General features: G+C 39.6%; 1 protein-coding gene across 3 annotated transcripts in view; it reads left to right on the top strand.

Moving 5' to 3' along the window:
• Window positions 1-20,968, top strand: part of SETBP1 (SET binding protein 1) — a 372,922-nt gene extending 351,954 nt beyond the window's left edge. For all 3 annotated transcript variants that reach the window (XM_012440796.3, XM_012440793.2, XM_012440794.2), the window contains exon 6: window positions 15,537-20,968. In XM_012440796.3, the coding sequence (XP_012296219.2) occupies window positions 15,537-16,156 (620 nt within the window). In that variant the 3' untranslated portion in view covers window positions 16,157-20,968. The remainder of the gene's footprint in view (window positions 1-15,536) is intronic.
• The last annotated feature ends 597 nt before the right edge of the window (window positions 20,969-21,565 follow it).

The following is a 21,565-nucleotide window of genomic DNA, read 5'->3' as shown; positions in this document are numbered from 1 at the left end:
CTTCTTGGTTCCAATAAAGTTGGCATAGTAAGCCCAGGTGCAGGAGTAGGGGGGTGGCAGGGCAAAGTCTTTCCTGCTCATTGCTGCAGAAATGGCCTCAGGCAACACAGAAGAACTATGTAATGACTGTCATTAAGAATGATCTTGAGTGGTCCAAGCAGGCTGTAGTCAGTGTAAGAGAGCAGAGAGACAGAGAAGACAGGGAGAGAGAATAGAGTAAGTATTGTGACACAAGTGTGACAGAGAGAGAGCGAGATCATTCAACAGTCTGCTCTCTCCATTCTCTCCCTGGGAAACACTGGAGTCATCCCAACACATCCTCCCAAGAAGCCTCCTCCTACTGCTTCAATTGGAACAGACTAGACAAACCTGGATTACAATAAACTAGAAGGGACCTTTGCCCTTCATGTTGCAGATGAGAAAATTTAGACCAGAAGGGTTACAAATATTGCCTGACTGGGAACTAGGAAACTTGGACTCTTTCTGGCCACCACATTGAGGCAGAGTAAAACTGGATTTGAAATTCAAGGGTCAGGGTTATTGCAGAGTTCTCATTACAGTACTGCCATACTTTTTAATCCATCCCCTTAGGTAAGTCACAAAGTCTCACTGAGACTTCTGAGTTCTAGTTTTCTCATCAATGAAATGAGAAAAATAATTTCTGCCTTCTAGGCAGTAACAAGAAAGGAATGAAATAGCAGATGAAAACACCAATCACATATTCAAAACTTGATATGTAAGTCTTTTATGAAACCCCCTCATGTCAGATCTGAAGTTATGTGTCAGGATTTAATCATGTGAAGTCACAATTTAGCCATGTGATGACTATCCGTTAACTATCCTTTACAAAATGATATGTATCCTCACTCCCTCTTCCAAATACTCTTATCTCAGGACACAGTCCAAACCCCCTACCCTTGAGGGCATTAGTAGCTATATCAAGCTCATCTTATCCAAAATCTCTAAGACTTTGTTAAAAATTGTGAGCCTTTTTTTTTAAGAACCTGCCACACTACACTCAATCCTATGAATGATATATAAAAATAGAAGATTAGTCCCTGCCTCAGAGAAGTTTAAGCACTACATGGGAAGACGTGCCTCCAAAACATGAGATGACCAAATAGTGTTTTTAAATGAATAGATCGAGTAACAATCTGGGATACTAGTAAACAGGACTATTATTCAGCAGTTGATTGGTCATGAATTTTCAACTGAATGCTACTAAGAGATTTCTGATGACAGTAAGATGATTTGGTAAGAGAAGAGTTAAGGTGGACTCTGAAGATAAACTGAATTAGGTAAGCAGACAGAAGCTAGGAGATAGGAATAGAGCATTTATATGGGAACAATGGCAGGTGAATCTGGAAGGGAAATTTGAGATCAGTAGATGGAATAACCAAAAGTCTAGAATAAGATAGGGTGACTATTCTGACCGGCAGTGATAGCAAAATGACAGCCATGGCCCAATTGCTGTCTACAGTTGTGTTTTGGTTGGCCTACAGAAGATTATAAATTTTTTAAAATTAATTGGCAGCTATGAACATCGGAAGTTTTACATAATAATCAAGATTTCTGGCTTTATGAAACTGTCAACTTTAAGCTCAGATTTCTAATTGGCAAAAATTGATTGGAATAGGATGTCATTTGCCCCATTAAATGTGCCATAGTCTCTTGTGTTTATCATGCCCTACCTCCCCCCACCACTACTTTTCTTCATAACTCTGACCAGCTTCTCTTAGTACATTGAATGTCTGGCTCCCGACAGGGAACCAGTGAAGACACTGAACTGGAGCAGGATCAAAACAATGTGCAGGAACAGTTAATCCAGCAGCAATGATGTGTAATCTGCAGTAATATCTCCTGTTATTTCATTATAGAATTTAGGGGGTTGGAAGAGGCCTTCAAGGTGGTGAAATTCGGAGAAATTTGGCACTCCAATGCAGACAAGAGTATAAAATGAACAAGGAAACCCAGGTTTTATGTCTTTTTCTAGCTCCCTGTCTTTGCTTTTTTAAGGAAATGTAATATGAAACTAGCTTTGAAATGGTTTAGCCCTTGCTTGAATTATTGTGTTCACAACTTCTGAGATGTATGCCCTTGGGAAAAACACTTGATTTTCATCTCTGTACTGTAGAGAAACTGAGGGATACTAATCAGGATCCTCAAGTGGTTGCTATCACAATTAAATGAGAAAATATGTGAAAAACTGCAACAAACACTGTAGGTTTTCCAAAAATGTTAGTTCCTTCTTCTTCCTCTTCATTTGAGGGCAAGAACAGTGCATTCTACTTGCCTTGTATGGTGTTAAGGTATGATACAAAGCATAGATGTTACAAAAATAGTCGCAGAGCGTATGAATGGTTGAAAACTGCCTCCTCATCCCCACAACTAGTAAGGAGTAAAAGTTGTTTTCCTCCTCTCTTCCCTATCCAGGACACCTGAAGCTTAAGCTCTGTTGTTTTAATGTCCATTGAAACAAATAGTGTTTTTAAATGAATAGATTAAATAACAATCTGAGGTACTAACAGGACTATTATTCAGCAGTTGATTGGTCATGAATTTTCAACTGAATGCTACTAAGAGATTTCTGATGACAGTAAGATGATTTGGGAAGAGAAGAGTTAAGGTGGACTCTGAAGATAAACTGAATTAGGTAAGCAGACAGAAGCTAGGAGATGGGAATAGAGCATTTATATGGGAACAATGGCAGGTGAGTCTGGAAGGGAAACTTGTGATCAAAAGATGGAGTACCCAAAAGTCTAGAATAAGACAGGGTAAATATTCTGACCGGCAGTGATAGAAAAATGATAGCCATGGCCCAAACTAACTCTGTTAGTTTGTTTTATGAAATCAGCTTTTGAAAGGCACATAAGGAAAGACCTCACTTCCCACCTCTCTTGGAGTGTCTGACCTGTTGAAGAATACTCTGCTCCAGGAATTATGTTTTCCTTGATACCCCTTTAAACTAAAAGAGACCAGACAGTCGTCATGAGACAATGAGGAAATGTGAGTTAGTGCTACCAATGGGTAGTTTCAAAAGACAGAGAGAAGGAACTGATCTCTGAGAGAAGGAATTTAAACTTTTCAGTGGTCCCAGCAATGTGTCTGAACACTCTGTGTGGCCTTGATCCAGGGCTAGCTGGCATCAGAAAGATGGCAGGACTCAGAACAAAAGAGAGTACACCTAATACTACCTATAAATTCAGCAGGGGATCCATATCAGCCTCCTAGCAGTCTTCCCGGGGTTCCAGGGTATGGTTTTGTTACTCAAAAATTCTCCTCCAGGGGATCTTCTTGTTCTCCAATGCCTGAAGATATTTTGAGAGGGCATTTTTTATTTTGAAATCTTGTTTTGTTATTGCCTACATAGTCACAATCCTGGTCTCTGTCTTATACAAGTTGCCAGAGTTAAGTGATTTGGGCTTTACATATGGAAAGTTCATTTTGTTGTGTAATTAATGGGAAGCAGACTCTGGGAAGCTGATGATCCAGGCCCTTATTTATATGAGAGCATATGTCTGTGTTTTGTTTATGACTCACTCTCCTACTCCACGCATTGTGACTTGGGTTTGTTTACACTAACTTTTCCTAGAATCCAAGCCACATGGTGTATGAGCCAATAATTTACGGTCTCTAAAAGGGAAGGATGATAAATGAGCTTTTTCTTCTTAAATTGTCAAATCTTAAATTGAGGAGGGAGTGTTTGCCGTCTTGAGTCTGTTCAAGCTTATACTTGAAAAAAAGAAAAAAGTTAAGGCAATTTTTTTTCAAAAAACTCCTGGTATAGCACTCAGAATGTGAATGTATATATATTTGCCAAGAGAGCATATGACCCTTCTCCCATAATAAACCATTATGATTCTGATTCACAGGCTTGGCAATGAAAAGACCATTCATGGTAGAGGCTATACATGTGCTGGGGCAAGGGAATATATGGGAAACCTCTGTCTCTGTACCTTTAGTTTAATTTGGCTATGAATCTAAAACTGCTCTAAAAAATAAAGTCTATTTAAAAACAACAAAAAAGACCATTCCTTCCCCTGCTTCTCTCTCTCCCTCTACTATATAATATGTACATGTGTTCCTTTTCCAGGGGACCTGTCATTTCAGTCAATCTTAATGTTCTTAAACATTTTTAATGTCCTTAAATGTTCAAGCTGGTTTTCTTAGTGACTCTTAATAAATTCCAAACTTGCTTTAGTCCGTGTATTTGTCATTGAAACTCCACTTCTCTTCTGGAGTTAAATTTAGTTATTGGTCTATATTTCACAGGACTTTTGGTTATAACTGAGACACTTTTCAGTTAATGGTGCTCTGAACAGAGTAGGGAACCGCTGAAATATGTGAGGACCTAATTTAATTGACAGTGATTTGAATCTCCAAAAAAATCCTTTCATGCCTCATACACAGAGTTTACAAAATAGATGGTAAGTGCTGTTCAAGTCAGTCACATAGGTTGATTTCAATTCAAGTAAGTCAGCCAGACTCTCTGCTGCTCACTAGGGGAAAGGCACGGCATTCCATGTCCCCGTACAGTGCCTGGCACAAACTGGACCTCAGTCAGTGTTTGTTCCAAGCAGGGATAAGAATGGCTAAGACATGGTCCTTGTCCCTTAGGAAAATACAGTTTAAGAGGAGTGCTAAATATAGATTAATCCCATAATCATAATAGAAGACAGACTAAGTGAAGTGCCGTCAGGGAGATACAAGCAACATAGAGAGAAGCAGACAGATTAATGCTGAAATGAGAGTCCAAGGATGGCTTTTAGGAAGAGGACTTAATTGGAGTTTTAAAGAATGAGTGGAATATACGGAGACATGAGGTATTCATAAAAAGCTTTAAGACTGAATTATAAACTCAATTCCAGTGGAAATTTGGAAGCACTGGAACAATTGCTTTGTTTTGTATCTTTTATTTTTTTCTCACTAGGGCGGAAGAGTTGTGTCTGGATAAAAGAAAAATGCAAGATTTTTTCCCCTATTTAACGTCAGATGCAATATCCTCTCTGACACTTACAGAAATAATTGAGTTGGACACACACCTGTAGGCTCTGCAAAGTTATTGTTTCTGGGGTCCATCCATCATCTACTAACCAGACAGACATGAGAAAGTCTAAAGCAATGGGTGTAAATTGCTTATTGATTTTAGGGAGAATACAAAGATAGTTAAGTTTGTAAATTGACATCTTTTTCTTTAAAAACGTCAATAGAGAAAAAAAAAAAATGAGAGCATGCCTTTTAGTCACTTGCATCCAGCCCAGAGGTACTTAAAAGGACAGGCATTAACTTTTAGGGTATTCAAGCCCTTTGAAAATTCCTGAAAATCTAAGAACTCTTTGAGAAAACAAGATTAAGTTTCAAAATGTTCACAACAGACTAGAATACTGGACTAAAACTAATAAAATTAAACTTTGCAGATTTAAATAGAAGGCTTACATTTTAAGCTTAAAACCCAATTCTGCACAGCAATGGCCAGTATTGGTAGCTGTGTATATGAAAGTGTTTTAAGGGAGTTAATTGAGCCTCCATTTAACATGAGGCAACAGTAGGATATTGTTCGGGAAAAAATGCAGTTTAAAAAAATGTCCCTTTTATTAATGTAACTGTGGTGTCTTGATCACAGAAATTAAACCAATTTTTCTGTACTAATCACTTCATATCTGGAAAATCAGTTCAATTCTAGGCAGTAAAATTTCAGATCAGCTTTGGCAGATGATATAATCTCCAGAGAGTGGTCAAAATGAAAAATTTGTTTTGATCTAGAATTCATCTCATAGGAAACACAGATGAAGGATTTGAGGATATCTTATCTTACCTAGAGTACAGAAAACTTTTGGAGGTATATGACTTTTATTGAATTATATTTATTGAGAAGCAAGGCTCCTTTTAAGAAATTGAGAGATTTGTCTGGAGACATAGAACTGAGGGGTGATAAGCTAAGATCAGAACTTCATTCTTCTACTGCGCTGGTCAACATGTTTTATATCAGATTGCGAAGTATGCTGGCTACTACATAAACGAGTGCAGTTACTATTAAGAACAGGAAGAAAACGAAACAGAGATACCTACCATTATATGTAATTCTTGAAGTTCTAGCACGGTTAACAGGACTTATTTTATCTGAGCCTAAATATTTAAAATGTGGAAATTTTCTTACGTTCATGTTTGTTATATGGGTCTTTGTTTTTCCCTGTATTTTTTTTTTCCCCAAAGTTTTAAAGAGACAAAGAAATGTCTCACAATCAGGTAAGAACATGTATGCACAATAGTTGGGGTATTATGTAAGAGATGGTATTTATGGTTAAGGATAAAGTGATACCACATTTGAGAGGAAATAAAAAAGAAATATAAAGAGCCCTTTGAGAGGGTGCAACCACCCCCGCTGTGTGACCAACTGGCATGCTGTGAGACTCAACAGATGTAGCTTCAAACTTTTTGGCGTTAACTACATTTCTATCCAGGCTTCCATGTTGTCTCTTCAGTGTGTTGGGACTTAATCCACATTACAACAAACAAAAGCCAAAGTTGAATGAAACAGAGAGGGCTAAGTGCCCTCATATTTCTCAGTTTACCAATGCTGCCATTCCCAATTCACTCCTTACCAAAAGCCTAGGAAGCGACTATTTCTAAGTGACTTATAAATAAATAGTACCTCCAGAAAATCCCCCAGACTTAAGACTCCTCTGTTCATCCCTCATGGGCAATCCCTTGTGATGAATACTCATGACTCACCTTACAGGGAGCTATAATCTCATCTTTTACTGGTTCTCTTATCTCTGAGATTTTTCTTTTGCCCAGTTTTTTTCAGGACTGCCAAAATCCAGGTTACCCTCCTTAGAAGTCCCCGGCTTGAGCAATCCTAGCAATGTTTTTAACTCAGCTTACATTCTCTCTGGAATGAGTGGCTGCTGTCTTTATCTGTCCAAAGTCCCAGGTGGTTTGTCTAACCCGTGGGCCCATGAAATAACTGGCGTTATTTCCTCATGGTCAGAGAAGTCAAGGACTCTGAAAGCTGCACACCAGACCTCTGAATCGCCTAACCAAATAAAATATGTCAGCATTAAATCCCATTTGAGGAGCTCTCCATGGATAGGCCACCCCTCACTGCCATGGAATTGCATGCAACTCAATTAAAGATGTTCTGGGGAATATAAAGATGAATGCTCTCCAGGATTTCAGCTCTAGGAGTTTACAGTCTGAAACAATCTAGAAGGAAATATTAATCAAACATCTACTATGACAGAGGAACTATATTCTTTGTTTTGAAGGGTATGAAAAAGGACAACACATGCTGTCTTCAGAAGCTTTAATGCTTCCTAGGCCATAGAAAGTTAAAATCTTTGAGGATTAGATACTAAGTGAGTGAATAAACTCTTGAGGAGTTTTAAAAGAAAGGACAAATTTAAAGCAGGGGGCTCCATATTTTTTGATCATGCCATGATATTAGTAACATAATTTTGAATAGTCACACCGTTTAAATACATACTAAAAATATGTGCCCTCTTTTTCTTAAATATAAACTTTTTAAGATGATGAGATATACTTGAAATATACTCTATTCTTAAAATAAATTTAAATATATTTTACCTGCTATTATTAATGAAACAAAAGTATTTTTGTTGCTATCAAAATGTTATACTGATTTTAGTATTTTTAATAGTGTTTTAAGAAGGGCCAAGCAATTGAGTTTGTATCCTTGTTTTTGAAAATCTTGGTTTTTTAAGTACTTGTGATAAGTAATTTAAAGTACTCATTCTGAATTTAGTTTGTTTCAATACTCTTTAGTAGATGTTGCAGGGTAAGAGAACATTTCACATACACAGAGATTCAAAAGAGTAAGTACATTGTTGACTGTGCTTAAATCAGTACTACTTTTTTCCAGTCTCATCTATCAGTTAACCAAGATTTGTGTTGAAACTTGGTAAACAATCCGCTTTATTAACAATTAGATGGTCATTTTTTTAGTCCAGCTCTTCATTTGGAAGTTAGTTCTGTTTATAAGGTATTCAAATTTTCAGATTAAAGGGGTTTTATAGGTTTTATTGTTTTCAGCAACAGAATTGCCAAATAGTGGAAACATTTGCAATAAATTTCCCAAACTGCTCTTTTGATAGCATGAGTGTCTTTCCAAAAGCAGTTACTTTCTGGCCCAGTTTACTCTAGAGGGACATTAAGTGTTTTGTTTTTTAACATCTGCTAGGTAACATTACTGACAGCCCATCGACAGCCTAAAAGAGTTAAGAAAATTTGGAACCCTTGTCTTTTTGTACAAGAAAATTGACAAATTCATCTTTGAAAATGGCAACTCATGTATACAGTTTGGTGTGAGATAACCAACAGAACTCTGTGTGGTATATAAAATATTGTATGGGTATTCTTTATCTCATTACAAAGTATTTTGAAATTGTTTTCTGTTGAAAGGTCTTGCTCTTCTAAAATTACCACGTGGGCTGGGCTGCTATAAATTTAAAATAAAGGACACTGGCAGCACCCTGAAAGGAACTCACCAGTGAGATCCCCTGTCAATCCCTCAAATGCATGTGCCTCTCCTTCTCCCAGGAATCTCATGCCCAAGTGTGACAGGGGACCCATCATCTGATGAGCAGCACAAGTAAGGGCATGGCTGGAGTTCCAGAGTTCCATATATTAAGCATTAGAATTATTTAGGTAAAATATAAATAATGTAAATACAAATTATTAATGTGTTCTTTCTGCAGCACAGTAGATTGTCTGGCTTCCTCTGGAGGGAATGTGCATCCCACTTGGGAGGCTGCTGGTTGAATTTAGAGAGGCAGAGAGGAAGTGAACAGTGTGAGCAAGGTGGCAGGAGCAGGAGAGCACTAGGCAGATTTCTAAATCCAACATCATTCCTGAGATCAGGGAGATGCCCTGGGGCACTAACTGTTTGGTGGCCTAGCCCACTTCAGAGCTCACACACATAAACATGTTCACACCTCCATACCCATTGCTTCACATCTCTATCAGCCAGTCTCCCCACCTCTTCCCCCTACCTCATCCCAGGAAAAAATGTGAATAGGAGCAGAACAAAGACCAGAGTTCTTCAAGCCATTGCAACTGCGACAAAAATTTCGTTCACAATAAACCCCTAAGAATAAGTTGTTGTTTGAATAGTCAGGAGTTACTAGGCTTCAAACAAGCTAGTCATGTTTTCAAAGAAGCTCCAAAGTATGGTAAGACGACATTAAGAACAGGATGAAAACACCGTCATATTACGACAAATCCCCCACATCTGCTAACTCTTAATTCTAAATTACTGCTTTAAACTTAGCAATCCTGTAGCACTTGTGTTGGTAACAAGCAGCAACTCAGATGCCCCCTACCTTGCAGAGGCCTCACCAGCAGAGGCAACTTGCCATCTTTTTCAAAAGAGCTTTTAAGGCCAGGGCTGTAGAAGGTTAATTTAAATTCTAAAGATGGAAGAAGAAAGTTTGCATGCCAAGGCAGGTTGCCTCATTCTCCTCATTAAAAATAAAAAGCAGCATTATGAAAATAAGAGACCATTACCAAGGCAAGCACAAGTACAAAGTAAAAATATAAAATAAAATAAAATGCACAATTTACATTGGAGAACATGAGACACTTGAATTCCATTGAGCTTGTATTTGCTGACCACATCATGCGCACCAGATCAGGTACTGCTGTATCAATGGCCTGTGCTGGGAATTCTGAAAGCAGAAAAAAAAAAAAGATGTGGACTTTGCCTTCAGGGAATCTTCTAACATGTATCAGCACACAAAATAATTCACACTGCAACTCTCTGCCTTGTTTGAAGCACAGGATATTCCATCTCTATCTGCCCTGAAATGCACCCCAACTCCAGGCAGTTCAGCCTTCCTCAACATCTTTCCACTTCTCCTTAGGAACATTCAAACAGCAAGAAAAACTCTAAGGAGTCTAGAAATAAATTTGCCTCCCTCCAAAATCCACCCAAAGCTTTCTTGTAAAATAGGGTATGTACATGGGCAAAGTACTGTCTACAAACATGAGCATCTGTTTCTTGGGAATCTTCTATGTAACTAACCTTGTTAGCCCTTGGCTCAGGGAGCCTACTACATCTACAAATTTTGCATCCAAAAGAGCAGTGCTAAGTCCATTCTCCAGTTACCATAAACAACTTGACAAAATCAACAGTATGCTGATGAGCTAATCTTCTGATAATGAGAGTGAAAAGATAGAATATCTAGATCTGGATCAAAACCAGCTCAACCATTTGCATGGCAATTTCAAATATAGATAGAGTCTGAAGGAAAATTTGTATTGCCTTTATGAAGAAATGAATTTGCATTTTGCCTGGGCCACTCAATAATTGTTCTTTAAAACTACAAAGAGCAAGCAAGATATAAGACAATTATAGGAAGGAGAGCAAATATGGAATCAATCTTGCAGCAAGAGCCCAGAAATGACTGCCCAATCATGAAACAATTTGAAGAGAGAAAAGTCTGTAAACATTTAGAGGGACAGTGAAATCATAAGCAATAAGGGGAAAGATTTGTGAATATCAAACCCTGCCAAGTCCATACTAAGATTTCAGAATTATTCAATTAAATAAATGTTTTAGAAAGCCACCCCACATTTGGGGGCATAGTTGATCATGAATATAGAAAAGAAATATGGCAATCTAAATGTAGAAGAGAACTTCCAAGAGCATCTGCTTCAGCCTTCCAACGTAGCAGATGAAGAAACGGAGACGGAGGGGTTAAGGGATTTATCTCCGTTCCCACTGTTTTCCAGCTTCTTCTACACAGAGTCCTTTCTTCTATACCATATTCTGCCATTGTTCACATGGAGGGATAACAAATCTGAACTGAAAGTTTGTATAATAAGCATAAAGGAAAAATAAATGAAATTCAGGTGTTTGGTAGATGTAAAAAACTCCAAAGATTATAATGTGCAAAACAGAGGGATACTAAGTCATAATACCTGCTGCCATCAGTGGAGATTGACTCATGGCATATTGTTATTTATGCTGTTTGTCAAAGCATAAAACACAGAGAACTCATTCATTTTCTATGCCATTAAGCCAGGAGGGCAGCTACAAGCGTAAGCCTTCTAGGGAGATGGTGAATGCACGACCTTCATTGAGAACATCTCCTCTTATTCTTCAAAAAATATTTAGGTGAAATAGGCCAGGCGCAGTGGCTCACACCTGTAATCCCAACACTTTCGGAGGCCAAAGCGGGCAGATCACAAGGTCAGCAGATCGAGACCATCCTAGCCAATATGGTGAAACCCCGTCTCTACTAAAAGTACAAAACTTAACTGGGCATGGTGGTATGCACCTGTCATCCCAGCTACTCTGGAGGCTAAGTTAGGAGAATCTCTTGAACCCAGGAGGCAGAGGTTGCAGTGAGCTGAGATCATGCCACTGCACTCCAGCCTGGTGGCAGACTGAGACTCCGTCTCAAAAAAAAGAAAAAAAAAAATAGGTGAAATAAAGCCCCGAGAGGGTGGAAATTAGAGCACTGTCCAGCCCTAAGATTTTAAGATGTTTTATTGCCACTTTTTAAAATAATTTTTTAACTTTGCATTATGGAAAATGTCAGGCATACATCAAAGTAGGCAGAATAGCATTAAACCTCATGTACCTATCAATACCAACTTCAGCTTCAACAATATCAACTTACAGTCAATCGTGTTTCATCAATATTTCCACCTACTTCCTCCCTTTCTTAATATTTTAAAGTGAATCCCAGATGATAGTATGTGACTTCATCTATAAATGTTTTAGTATGCATCTCTAAAAGATAGGTACTCAAAAAGCATGATCACAATGCAATTATCACACCTATGAAAATTAACAGTAATTATATCATGAAATGCCCAGTGTTGAAATTTCCATTTATTTCATGGTCTCTTTTAATGATTTGTTCAAATTGTCATCCAAATCAGGTCACTTTATCTCTTTAGTCTCTTTGAAAGAATAGTTTCATCTTCCCCCTGCCCTGCAATTTATTTGTTGAAAACACCAGTTTGCCTAGAGTCTCCCACAGTTCACATTTTGTGGAATGAATCCCTGTGTGTCCTTGGTCCTCTGTATTTCGAGGTAGTTAGTTATAGAGCTGTGCTGCCCCATAGGGTAGCCACTAGCCACACTGTAGCTATTTAAATGATAATTAAGTGCTATTAAAAATTCAGTTTCTCAGTCACACCAGCCACATTTCAAGTGCTCAGTAGCCACAAGTGGCTAGTGGCTACCTATGGGCAGCACACACACACAGAACATTTTCACCATCTCAGAAAACTCTGTTGGACAACCCTACTCTAGAGGTTTAATAAAACTCTATGAGGTTGCTTTGGGGGAAGTAGACATTGAGTAGTAGGTGAGTCATCCACCAAGTCTTTGACTCACAGTTGATCTCCTACACAGCAGTCACTTTAAACCTCCGCAACAGGACTCTGAAGATAAAATAAAAGTTCAGGAAATATGTGTGTTTTTAAAGTTATATAAGTAGTATACCTAAGCATATTTTTCTGATTTCCTTTATTACTCAGCTCTTTAAATGAGATTTAACCACATTGAGATATTTATGTGTAGTTTATTCATTTTAATCGATGTATAATATTGTATTGCTTTATATATCACAGTTGATTAATTAGATTGTTTTCAGTTTTCTCCGTCATACACTGAGCTTCAAGGAACATCATTGTATGAATTTTGCCTCCTGTTACATATGAGTAAAGGAGGCAAGCTTGACATGAAATTGCTGGGACATTGAATGTGCACATCTTCAACTCTTAACAGTTATTCCCAATCATGCTCCAAAATGATTATAACAATTTACACTCCCACCAACAGTATGCGAGCGTTCCCGGTTTCTTACATTGTTACCAACAGGAGCTCATGTATATGCAGCAAAAGGATTAAAACAAGCATAAAAAAGAAAGGGAAAGGAATGGAAAAGGGAGTCATGACTTAGCTCAATCTGCAATGTTTTCTTTCTTATTGAGGAAAACATGACAAAAAGTTAACATTTGTTAAATGTGAATGGTGGGCACAGAAGAGTTGGTTATGTCATTTTTTAGCATTGTTTGGTAGATTTGCACTATCAGAATTAATTTTTATTTTATAATCTTTTTTAATGCAAAGATGTAATAAAAAATTATAGTTTCGCTGTAAAGAGCCCCCCCCAAAAAAAATAATTAGACAGCACATATTTTTGGATATGGAATTATCTGCTATCTGCTAGGTTTCTGTTTGTTTATTTCTTTGTTTCAGTTTGCAGATTTTGTTTTGGTGGCTTATTTATTTATTTTGGCATTTCATTTTTAAAAGATAACACACAGGGTGACAATCCATTGCTTATATTTTCTCCAGATGACCTGCAGCTCCTGGAGTATTTTCATCAAGCTTAACTTGGTCAAATACAGTATTGCCAACTAATTGATTTATTTTATTCCTCTACGCTATATTACATGTCAGCAAGGTGATTTATTTTATACTTTCATGCTATATTATATAATATATCACAAAGCATTTGCTTCCTCTATGGATGATATAAACTAAAGAGAGGGCAAACTGTAAATGAAACCTTTGCTTGGATTAGTGTCAGGTTTTGCGGAGCATTACTGACGAGTTGCCATTGACTCATGAGCTATGTGGACAAGATAAATTATCTGTCACTGACACGGAGGCAGGCTCAGTTTTAGTATCACTATATTTGCAGTGATCACTTTAAAAATCCAAACTAGAACTCTTCTAAAGAATACGACTACAAGGCCTGATTAGCCTGATTTGTCAGTTCAGAAACAATTCTTAAATCTCTTTTATATACAAGGCACCCTGCTAGGCCCTTTGAGGAACATAAAGACAGACAAGGGTTGGTTCTTGCCTCTGATAACTTACAACCGGGCAACCCTTTTCTTTTACAAAACTAACTACAAAAATTTTATTTTCATAGTCAGCAGCTCACTCTGGCTTTGTTCTATTTTGATCTTTATAACTTATTTTAAAGATCAATCAGCAGTTATTCATTGCTTGGTCAGTCTTACTGACCTTTGGCCAAAAGCGGTAACATTTTGACCTGGCCTGTGGGACTCAGCTCTTTCCACTCCATGAAGCTGGGGGTGTAAATAACTTCAAATAAAACCCTCTTGGCAATCTGTGCTAGGCACAGCATGAGAGAGAAATGGGACAAAGCAGGGGAAAGTGGGAGTACCCAAGAATAAGTGAGAATGGTATCCATGTTTTAAGCATCTTTTTCCTCCCCTCTTAAGATATTTATTCTGCTTCTTTATTAGTAGGTACAAAAAAGAAATAATGAGAGGAAGCAACAAACCAAAATGCAACACACTCCCCTCTATGCGTGGGTCTTCCACATGGGCTTTTTTGGGGGTTGAATATGTAGCGTAAATCACAGCAGCAAAGAACTCAGTGAAAACACACTTATGTTTATAAACAGCCAGGGGGAGTGACCACCTTGAAGGTGGGGCCGTGGAGTCTGTGTGAGTGTTTGTGCCCATTTGTGTGCATGTGCACATGTGCACACAGGTATCACACATATGCCTGCTCATGAACAACACAAGGAGAAAGAATGCTCTGCAGAAGGAATGGCTATGTCTTGAAGCCATTCACACTTTATGGTGTCTGAACTTCAAAACTAAGCAGTTCTGAAGGCCATTTAGTGGTGGCAGTGCAGGACTTCCTGAGACAAGAAGTTCGGCTCATAAAATGGAGATGCAGCTGGCCAAAAGGACGTGAAAAGAGCTCTTTGCAAACACCAGCCTGGGAGGGGTAGTGTAAATGATTCAGAAACATCTGGCTGATACGTCCCCTGAGGTTCCCAGAGGATGAACTGGTTATGAAGGACCTGGTTAACTGAATGCCATCAGGCAACTTGACTAGTCCAGAACACTGGGGAAAAAGCGTGGAGATGATACCATCACAACTAGAGTGCTCCAGGAAATAAGCCTCCCTGTGTCAGTAGAGAAGGGTTAGGAATAAAGTGCTTCAGTTACACATTCATATTCTTGATCTGGCCAAGGCATCTCTTCCATGAGATCGATGGTACATCTGCATGATCCCGATTACTTCACATGGAGGCCCATGTGCCTTTTTATTCATCCAACACCAACAAAAAAGAAAAAATCTAATCCTGTACTAAATTGAATCGGATCAAATGTCAAAAGGACTGAATAAAAAATTACCTCTATAATAAGAGAAATAATGGGAAGATTAATATTGTGATTCTGCCATTGAGTCCCATGGCTCTAGGTCAGTTTACCTCAACAGCGTGAGCCTCAGTTTCCACATCTTTAAAAAGGGAATGACAATTTTTCACATAATTGTTGAGAGGACTGAAGTAATGTAAATAGAAGTACTTTGCATACACAATAAATATATGACAAATGTTTATTTCAATAAAAAGGAATAATACATCTTGGGCATGGAGACACACCCATAGCATTAATTCTCCATAATCGTTATAGCCAAGTAGAATGCTAGCTGTCAGTGAAGAGGCTGGGTTGAAGGCAGCTGGCATCTTGTGCTCAATTTCTTCTCTCTTCCCCTCCTGCAGTCGGCTCCTCCCTGAAGAAGAGGTTCAAGCGGCGGGAGATCGAAGCCATCCAGTGCGAAGTGCGGAAGATGTGCAACTACACCAAGATCCTGTCCACCAAGAAGAACCTGGACCACGTGAACAAGATCCTGAAGGCCAAGCGGCTGCAGAGACAATCAAAAACAGGCAACAACTTCGTCAAGAAGAGGCGCGGGCGTCCCAGGAAGCAGCCTACCCAGTTCGATGAGGACTCCAGAGACCAAATGCCGGTGCTGGAAAAATGCATCGACCTGCCCAGCAAAAGGGGCCAGAAGCCCAGCCTGAGCCCGCTGGTGCTGGAGCCCACCGCCAGCCAAGACACCATCATGGCCACCATCGAGGCCGTCATCCACATGGCCCGGGAAGCGCCGCCCCTGCCCCCGCCACCACCGCCTCCCCTGCCGCCCCCTCCACCACCGCCCCTACCCCCGCCCCCCGCTCTACCCAAGACCCCCCGAGGCGGAAAGAGGAAACACAAACCGCAGGCCCCCTCTCAGCCCCCACAGCATCCGCCCCCGCAGCAGCCCCTTCCCCAGGAAGAGGAGGTGAAAGCCAAAAGGCAGAGGAAGTCCCGAGGGAGTGAGAGCGAGGTCCTTCCCTAGGGCGGGTCTGGGCGTCTGCACCTGGGGCCTAGGGAACTGACACGTGGGAAGCGCAGTGAGCCGGGGCGGGGGCGGAATCCCCCCGCTGCAGGGACGAAATCCCCCCGCTGCAGGGACACCCACGCCCTTCTCTCCAGAAGCCGGGCAGGCAGAATCGGGCCAGAAGACGGGGCTGAGCCATCCGAAGCTCTTGGGAAAGCCAAAGCAGGGAGACACCTTCAGAAGAAGCTTGTCTGAGCCTCACCGCAGCTCCCACCACGCGGCGCTCCAGTGCGGCTGGATCCTCCGCAGGCCAGCAGAAGGCCCCCACGAGGAGCAGGCTGGTGGCGCTCTCTTGACCTCCCGCTGCCACGGTGCGCCCTCAACTCGGATTTCATTTGCTGGCCAGGGAAATTGAAAGGGAAACACCCTCAATTAGGAAACATTCCAAGGGGAGGAAAGCTGCAGATTGCTCAACTGGCATTGCTGTAACCCGTTTCCATTTAATTGGTTTTTTTTTTCTTTTGGTTTTCAAGCTCTGCTAAGCTTTAGGTACCAACGTCATCTTCGGGTGACCTGAATCTTTCCCTTAACCGTACGTTTCTCAGATGGAATTGTGTGATCAGAAGGTGGAATTCTAGTGATAGGCGACCTTAGACCCACATTCATGTTCTGTGTGCCTCCTCTATCGCGCATACACTGATTTTTAGCATTCTCTGTTCCTACTTTTCCTTTGCCCATTGTACTTCCATATACCTTTGCATTAACTTATTTGCTGCCTTTTTTGTTTTTCTTGGTACACATTTAAATAATGTAATCCTTAACCTGTGCTGTAAAGTTCACCCTTGGCAAGCTGTTCCGAGAAGCTGGCTTTGAATCCCAATCATTGTGAAACATACTCAGTATTGATAAAACCTTTTTAATAAGTGACGCAGAGCAGCCAAGGATATGTTGACCCAGATGTCAACCAGGCTATTTTTATACTTAAAACATATCAGCAGAGCATAGGCAGAACAAAATGGTTTTAATACCGCACAGCAAATGGAATAACTGACAAACCACCAAAAACTGAAACCCCAGACCCACCAGAAAGACAAGTGTCTAGCAATGCCTTGTTACCTGATCTTTTTGATACAAATGATTGTCATAGGTTGTTCAAAAAAAGGAAACAAAAAGACAATAGAAGAAGTCCATTATCCCTTGAAAATTATTTCTTAAAAGCAAATGGAAGTGTTCTTATCTGGAAAAAAAAAAGAAAATGCTCAAAGGGTATCACCACTTCAATTATATCAAGCCACCTTGGACCAAGTATCCAAATTGTGGTTGCCTTAATAAACTAAAACATTATTGTACATAATGTAATTATAAATCTATCAGTCTGCATGGATGCAAACTGTGTGTGACAAATCGTCTTTTAAATGGTCAATTTCAGCTGTACATTTCTCATCGAAGTTGTACTCTAGCCATTGGTTTAGCGTGGACAGATATTCCATCTCTATTATCCATTTCCACAGCCCGAATAAAATATGTTAAGCAGGCGCAGAATGAATATGAAGAATTCCATTTCCGTAGATGTTTTCTAAAAGTCAGATTGTGGAAATTTCAAATAAGTATTTTCAATTTCCTCCCTCACTCCCCCTTACCTTCCCCAAGACATCAAACACCTGGCATGGTAGATTACAGAAAGAGACACTGAGAGAGAGAATTAAATTTTCTAATGGTAATTAGAATATCTGGTTTACCTCCAAATTAAGTTTCTTTACAGGAAGTTGGGACCAGCTGGAAATTGTATTATCACTTCAGAACACAATATTATTTCCTTAGAGATGGATTTTTATTGGCAACATAATAAGTGATGGGGTATTTATGTGAGTAAATTTTTAAGTTCCAAGTTAATATGCTTGCAGATATCACTGCTCCGTCATGGCACCAGCAGTTGGTTGAAATTACCCACATACTCTTCTGGTCTGTCACCATGGACTTCACATCTTTTGCTGCCCACTAGGTCAATCGCATTTAATCCTAGCAATATGTAAGTTTAAAGGACTGCCTTCCCCTGTTCTTTAAAGCTTACATCCTAGGTACTCAGTTTGTGACCTAGGTTGACCTTTGGCATTTCACATAAGTTGAACAGCAAAATCAAAGCAGCCATTTTTAATTCGTCATTCCCAAGCTACGTCTATGAGTGGTTCCAAAGTCACCTGAAAGGAAGGTTTAAATTAGCCCCTCTCACACCGCCCGCCCCCCCGCCATTGCTATGAAACAGCAGCCATTTTCATTCCAATTCAGCCATAAAGAGGTTTCTCTTCTTACTGGATTTTGAAATCATTTCCTTCTTTCGTTTGCCCTTCTTCCTTCATGTGTTGTACTTTCTCTCCAACCACGTCTATAAGCAGAATAAACCTTCTTGCAAAGGAGGATGAGCTGGCAGGCACTCTGCAGACTTCTTTAATAAGGACCCAAAGTTTAATTGACATTAACCTCTAGTAGGTGAGAAATTCCCAAAACTTTAAGTACATTAGAATTTCCAAACCTCTAAAAGATATTTCAAGAGATTTAACAGCAGAGTTGCAACTTACACATGAATTCCGGTCTACAGCAGTCATTTGAGTTAAATTCAAATCCTCTACGTGTATGACCCTAGATATTGATTGGAATACTGCAGAGGACCAAAGCTGAGGAATGCTAAACAGCCGCTGGGAGGCAGAAGCAAGTTCCATCACCTGCACAGCCTCCTCTCTCCACCACCCAGTTCCTCCCTCAGTATCATGTTATTTTTTTTCTGCTGCTTTTCATTAACCTAACTCATCTCATCAGTACATCCATTTCCTGATTCTCTAACTACCCCGATTCCATTAGCCTCTCTCCTGTTGTCCAAACTCAGCTCAGCAGTGGGCCAATGCAGCTTCACACCCAGTTGGTTGCAGAGCTGGAAAGAAAACCCAGCTCTCCCGATCCAGATTGTAGAGGTCTCTGGCCACCCAACAATGCCTTCTGGGGCTGCATTTCTTTTTTAGAAGAGGTCATTTGGGATACATGGTACTCCATATACAGCTTCACAAAATATTTTGTAAGAGAAATCCCTTGATTTTTATTTATTTTTCTTTTGTTTTCTGGATTACTTGCCTTCAGTAAGCAGATATGGACCCACTTGTAAGGAGTCTGGTTAGTGATGAGAAAAGGATGAAATCTAGATACAAAAGCTTCCTTGAAGGTGATGATGGATCTTTAATCCACCTAAGTATCTGGAAGAGCCACTTGCTTTTCCACCCCGATCTCAACTGAAAGGAGCAGAAGTTTAACTTCCTCCAATAGCCTGGCTCTGGCTAAAACCCAAGGAAGAAAGGTCAACGGAAAGGAAAGAAAAGCATGTCAGGGGCTGGTTTGTGACTTGGCAGGACCAGGAATCAGCAGCCACTGACAGCCCGAAGAAGGTGACTAAGGGCTGGCAGAAGATTAGCATGTTAACTTGGCTGCTGTCCGGAGTAGGAGGCCATATTCAATGGCAGTCAGAATTTGTGTTCTGCACATTGCTGGGTCTATAAATATGATAAGCAAGTGGTGACAGAATTATAGAATAAGGTGATGTACTACATGCAGATCATAAAGGATTTGGCTTTAAGACTTAAGTAGAAAATCCCACTCCTAGCTTATTACCCAACAATATTCAGATAATGAGCTTTTGGAGAATATTTTTTTTTCTATCACTAGAAAGATTTACCTGGGAACTGTCTAAAGTCTATATACATATTTCCAAAGCCTTTAAATACCAACCGTAGCATAGAGAGAGAGGGGTGGCAGAAGCTGAAATGCCTCAAAAGCCATTTAAGTGTTACGTTGCAGGATTTTCAGTCCTTCTCGTTATGTAAAAGTAGATAAATATAGACGTTATTCTCAACACTACCCTATAGTATCACAGCGGTCCAAATGCCAGAGCTTACAGATAATGTCATCACAGTGCCTAGAAACTCGAACTGTAATATACCGTAGCATTTTCTTGGTGTTTCTTAAAGTTTCTTTCCACAATACAAGGTCCTCTCTGCCTCTTGTTTCTTGGAGAGTTCACCCCACTGATGAGTCTTCTTTCCCTGTTGGGCTCACTCATTTGGGGAACAGTCTTAGAAGCACATATCAACCAAGGAAGAAACTTCCTGGATATCTATTGCCCACTTGCCCAGGTATAATAAACACTAAAGGGGGGAAATTGAAAGGAGCTGCCAGCTCATCAACGCGGAAGGGCAGTTCCACCCTAGATTGGTCTTTCTTTTTCTTCCTTTTTTAAAAAAAAATCTATTTCTTAAATAATAATAAATGCACATGACGTGTTAAATATGTACATATATATTTCAAAAGAAAAAATGGGGCACAAGATTGTCTTACAAGTCGTGCTGGCTAATTTTTAGTTTGTATTCATAAGTGGTTTTTAAAAGCCTTTTTTAAAGTGTAATTTGCATGTTCTACTTTGATTGTATGTAAACATATTTTAGAACAAAAAATGTATTTGTATTTTATTGAATATAGAGGCAAGAAAAATTGTACATTGTTTGAAATGTTCTTTTTGTAACAGTTTTTATTCATAAAGCATTTTTGTACATTTAAAATGAACATGGACTTGCTGTTATTTGAGGCGTAGATCCATCTAGCATGCTTACTGTCATGCTCCCCCATGGTCTTAGATGTTGGGTTTTAAACATTTTTTTCTAAAAGAAAGCTCAGTCTTTTTCGCTACCAGATCAGGTTAGCACAGTATACAGCACTTAACTATTAAAAAAAAAAAAAAGTTAATCCTATTCATATGTTATTCATTGTGTGAAATTAAAGACATTCAATTCAGTCTAACGTGAGTTGTGAATTCTTTTGTTTTATTTTCCATCTGGTTCACATCACTAAGGAGTTTAATAGCATTTGGGGGTCTTTGCTCACACCAACTGGATACAGAATCATTGAGAAAATTTTAAAACTTCTGTCTTTTGTATGATCCTGGGAAGCACATTCTGGGTAAGAGTCGAGTCTGATTTACTGAGTTACTGTTCATAGAGTATTGCACTAACTGTCCACCAAGCCAGAGCTGATTCATAGAACCGGTCAGACCTCTGCTGAGAGCAATCAAAAGATACTGTAAGATGTTGAAGACCCACCCTGTCCTAAATTTTTAGAAGAGCATTACAGATAGGGATTAAGCTTTCTTATTAAATACCCCATGATGTCAGACATCTGAAGGAAGGATCCCTGGCTGCACTTAAAGTTTTACTGGAGTGACAGGAGGGGCTACTTAATAAATGACAGACAGTTACTGATTACCCACCCAGTGCCTATGCTGAGAGTCCTTGCTCTAAAGGGACTTATTAGGCCTACATTTGAAAAATGAAACTAGCAGTGTGAAGCAGAATATGGCCAGTGGTGAGAGAGTGATGGGGTCTCAGAAGAAAG

Source organism: Aotus nancymaae, unplaced genomic scaffold, assembly GCF_030222135.1.
Source record: "Aotus nancymaae isolate 86718 unplaced genomic scaffold, 86718_ANA_hifiasm-v0.15.2.pri h1tg000020l, whole genome shotgun sequence".
Classification (NCBI taxonomy): domain Eukaryota; kingdom Metazoa; phylum Chordata; class Mammalia; order Primates; family Aotidae; genus Aotus; species Aotus nancymaae.
Note: the sequence above shows the minus strand (reverse complement) of the source record. Positions and strands in the feature narration are given on the sequence as shown.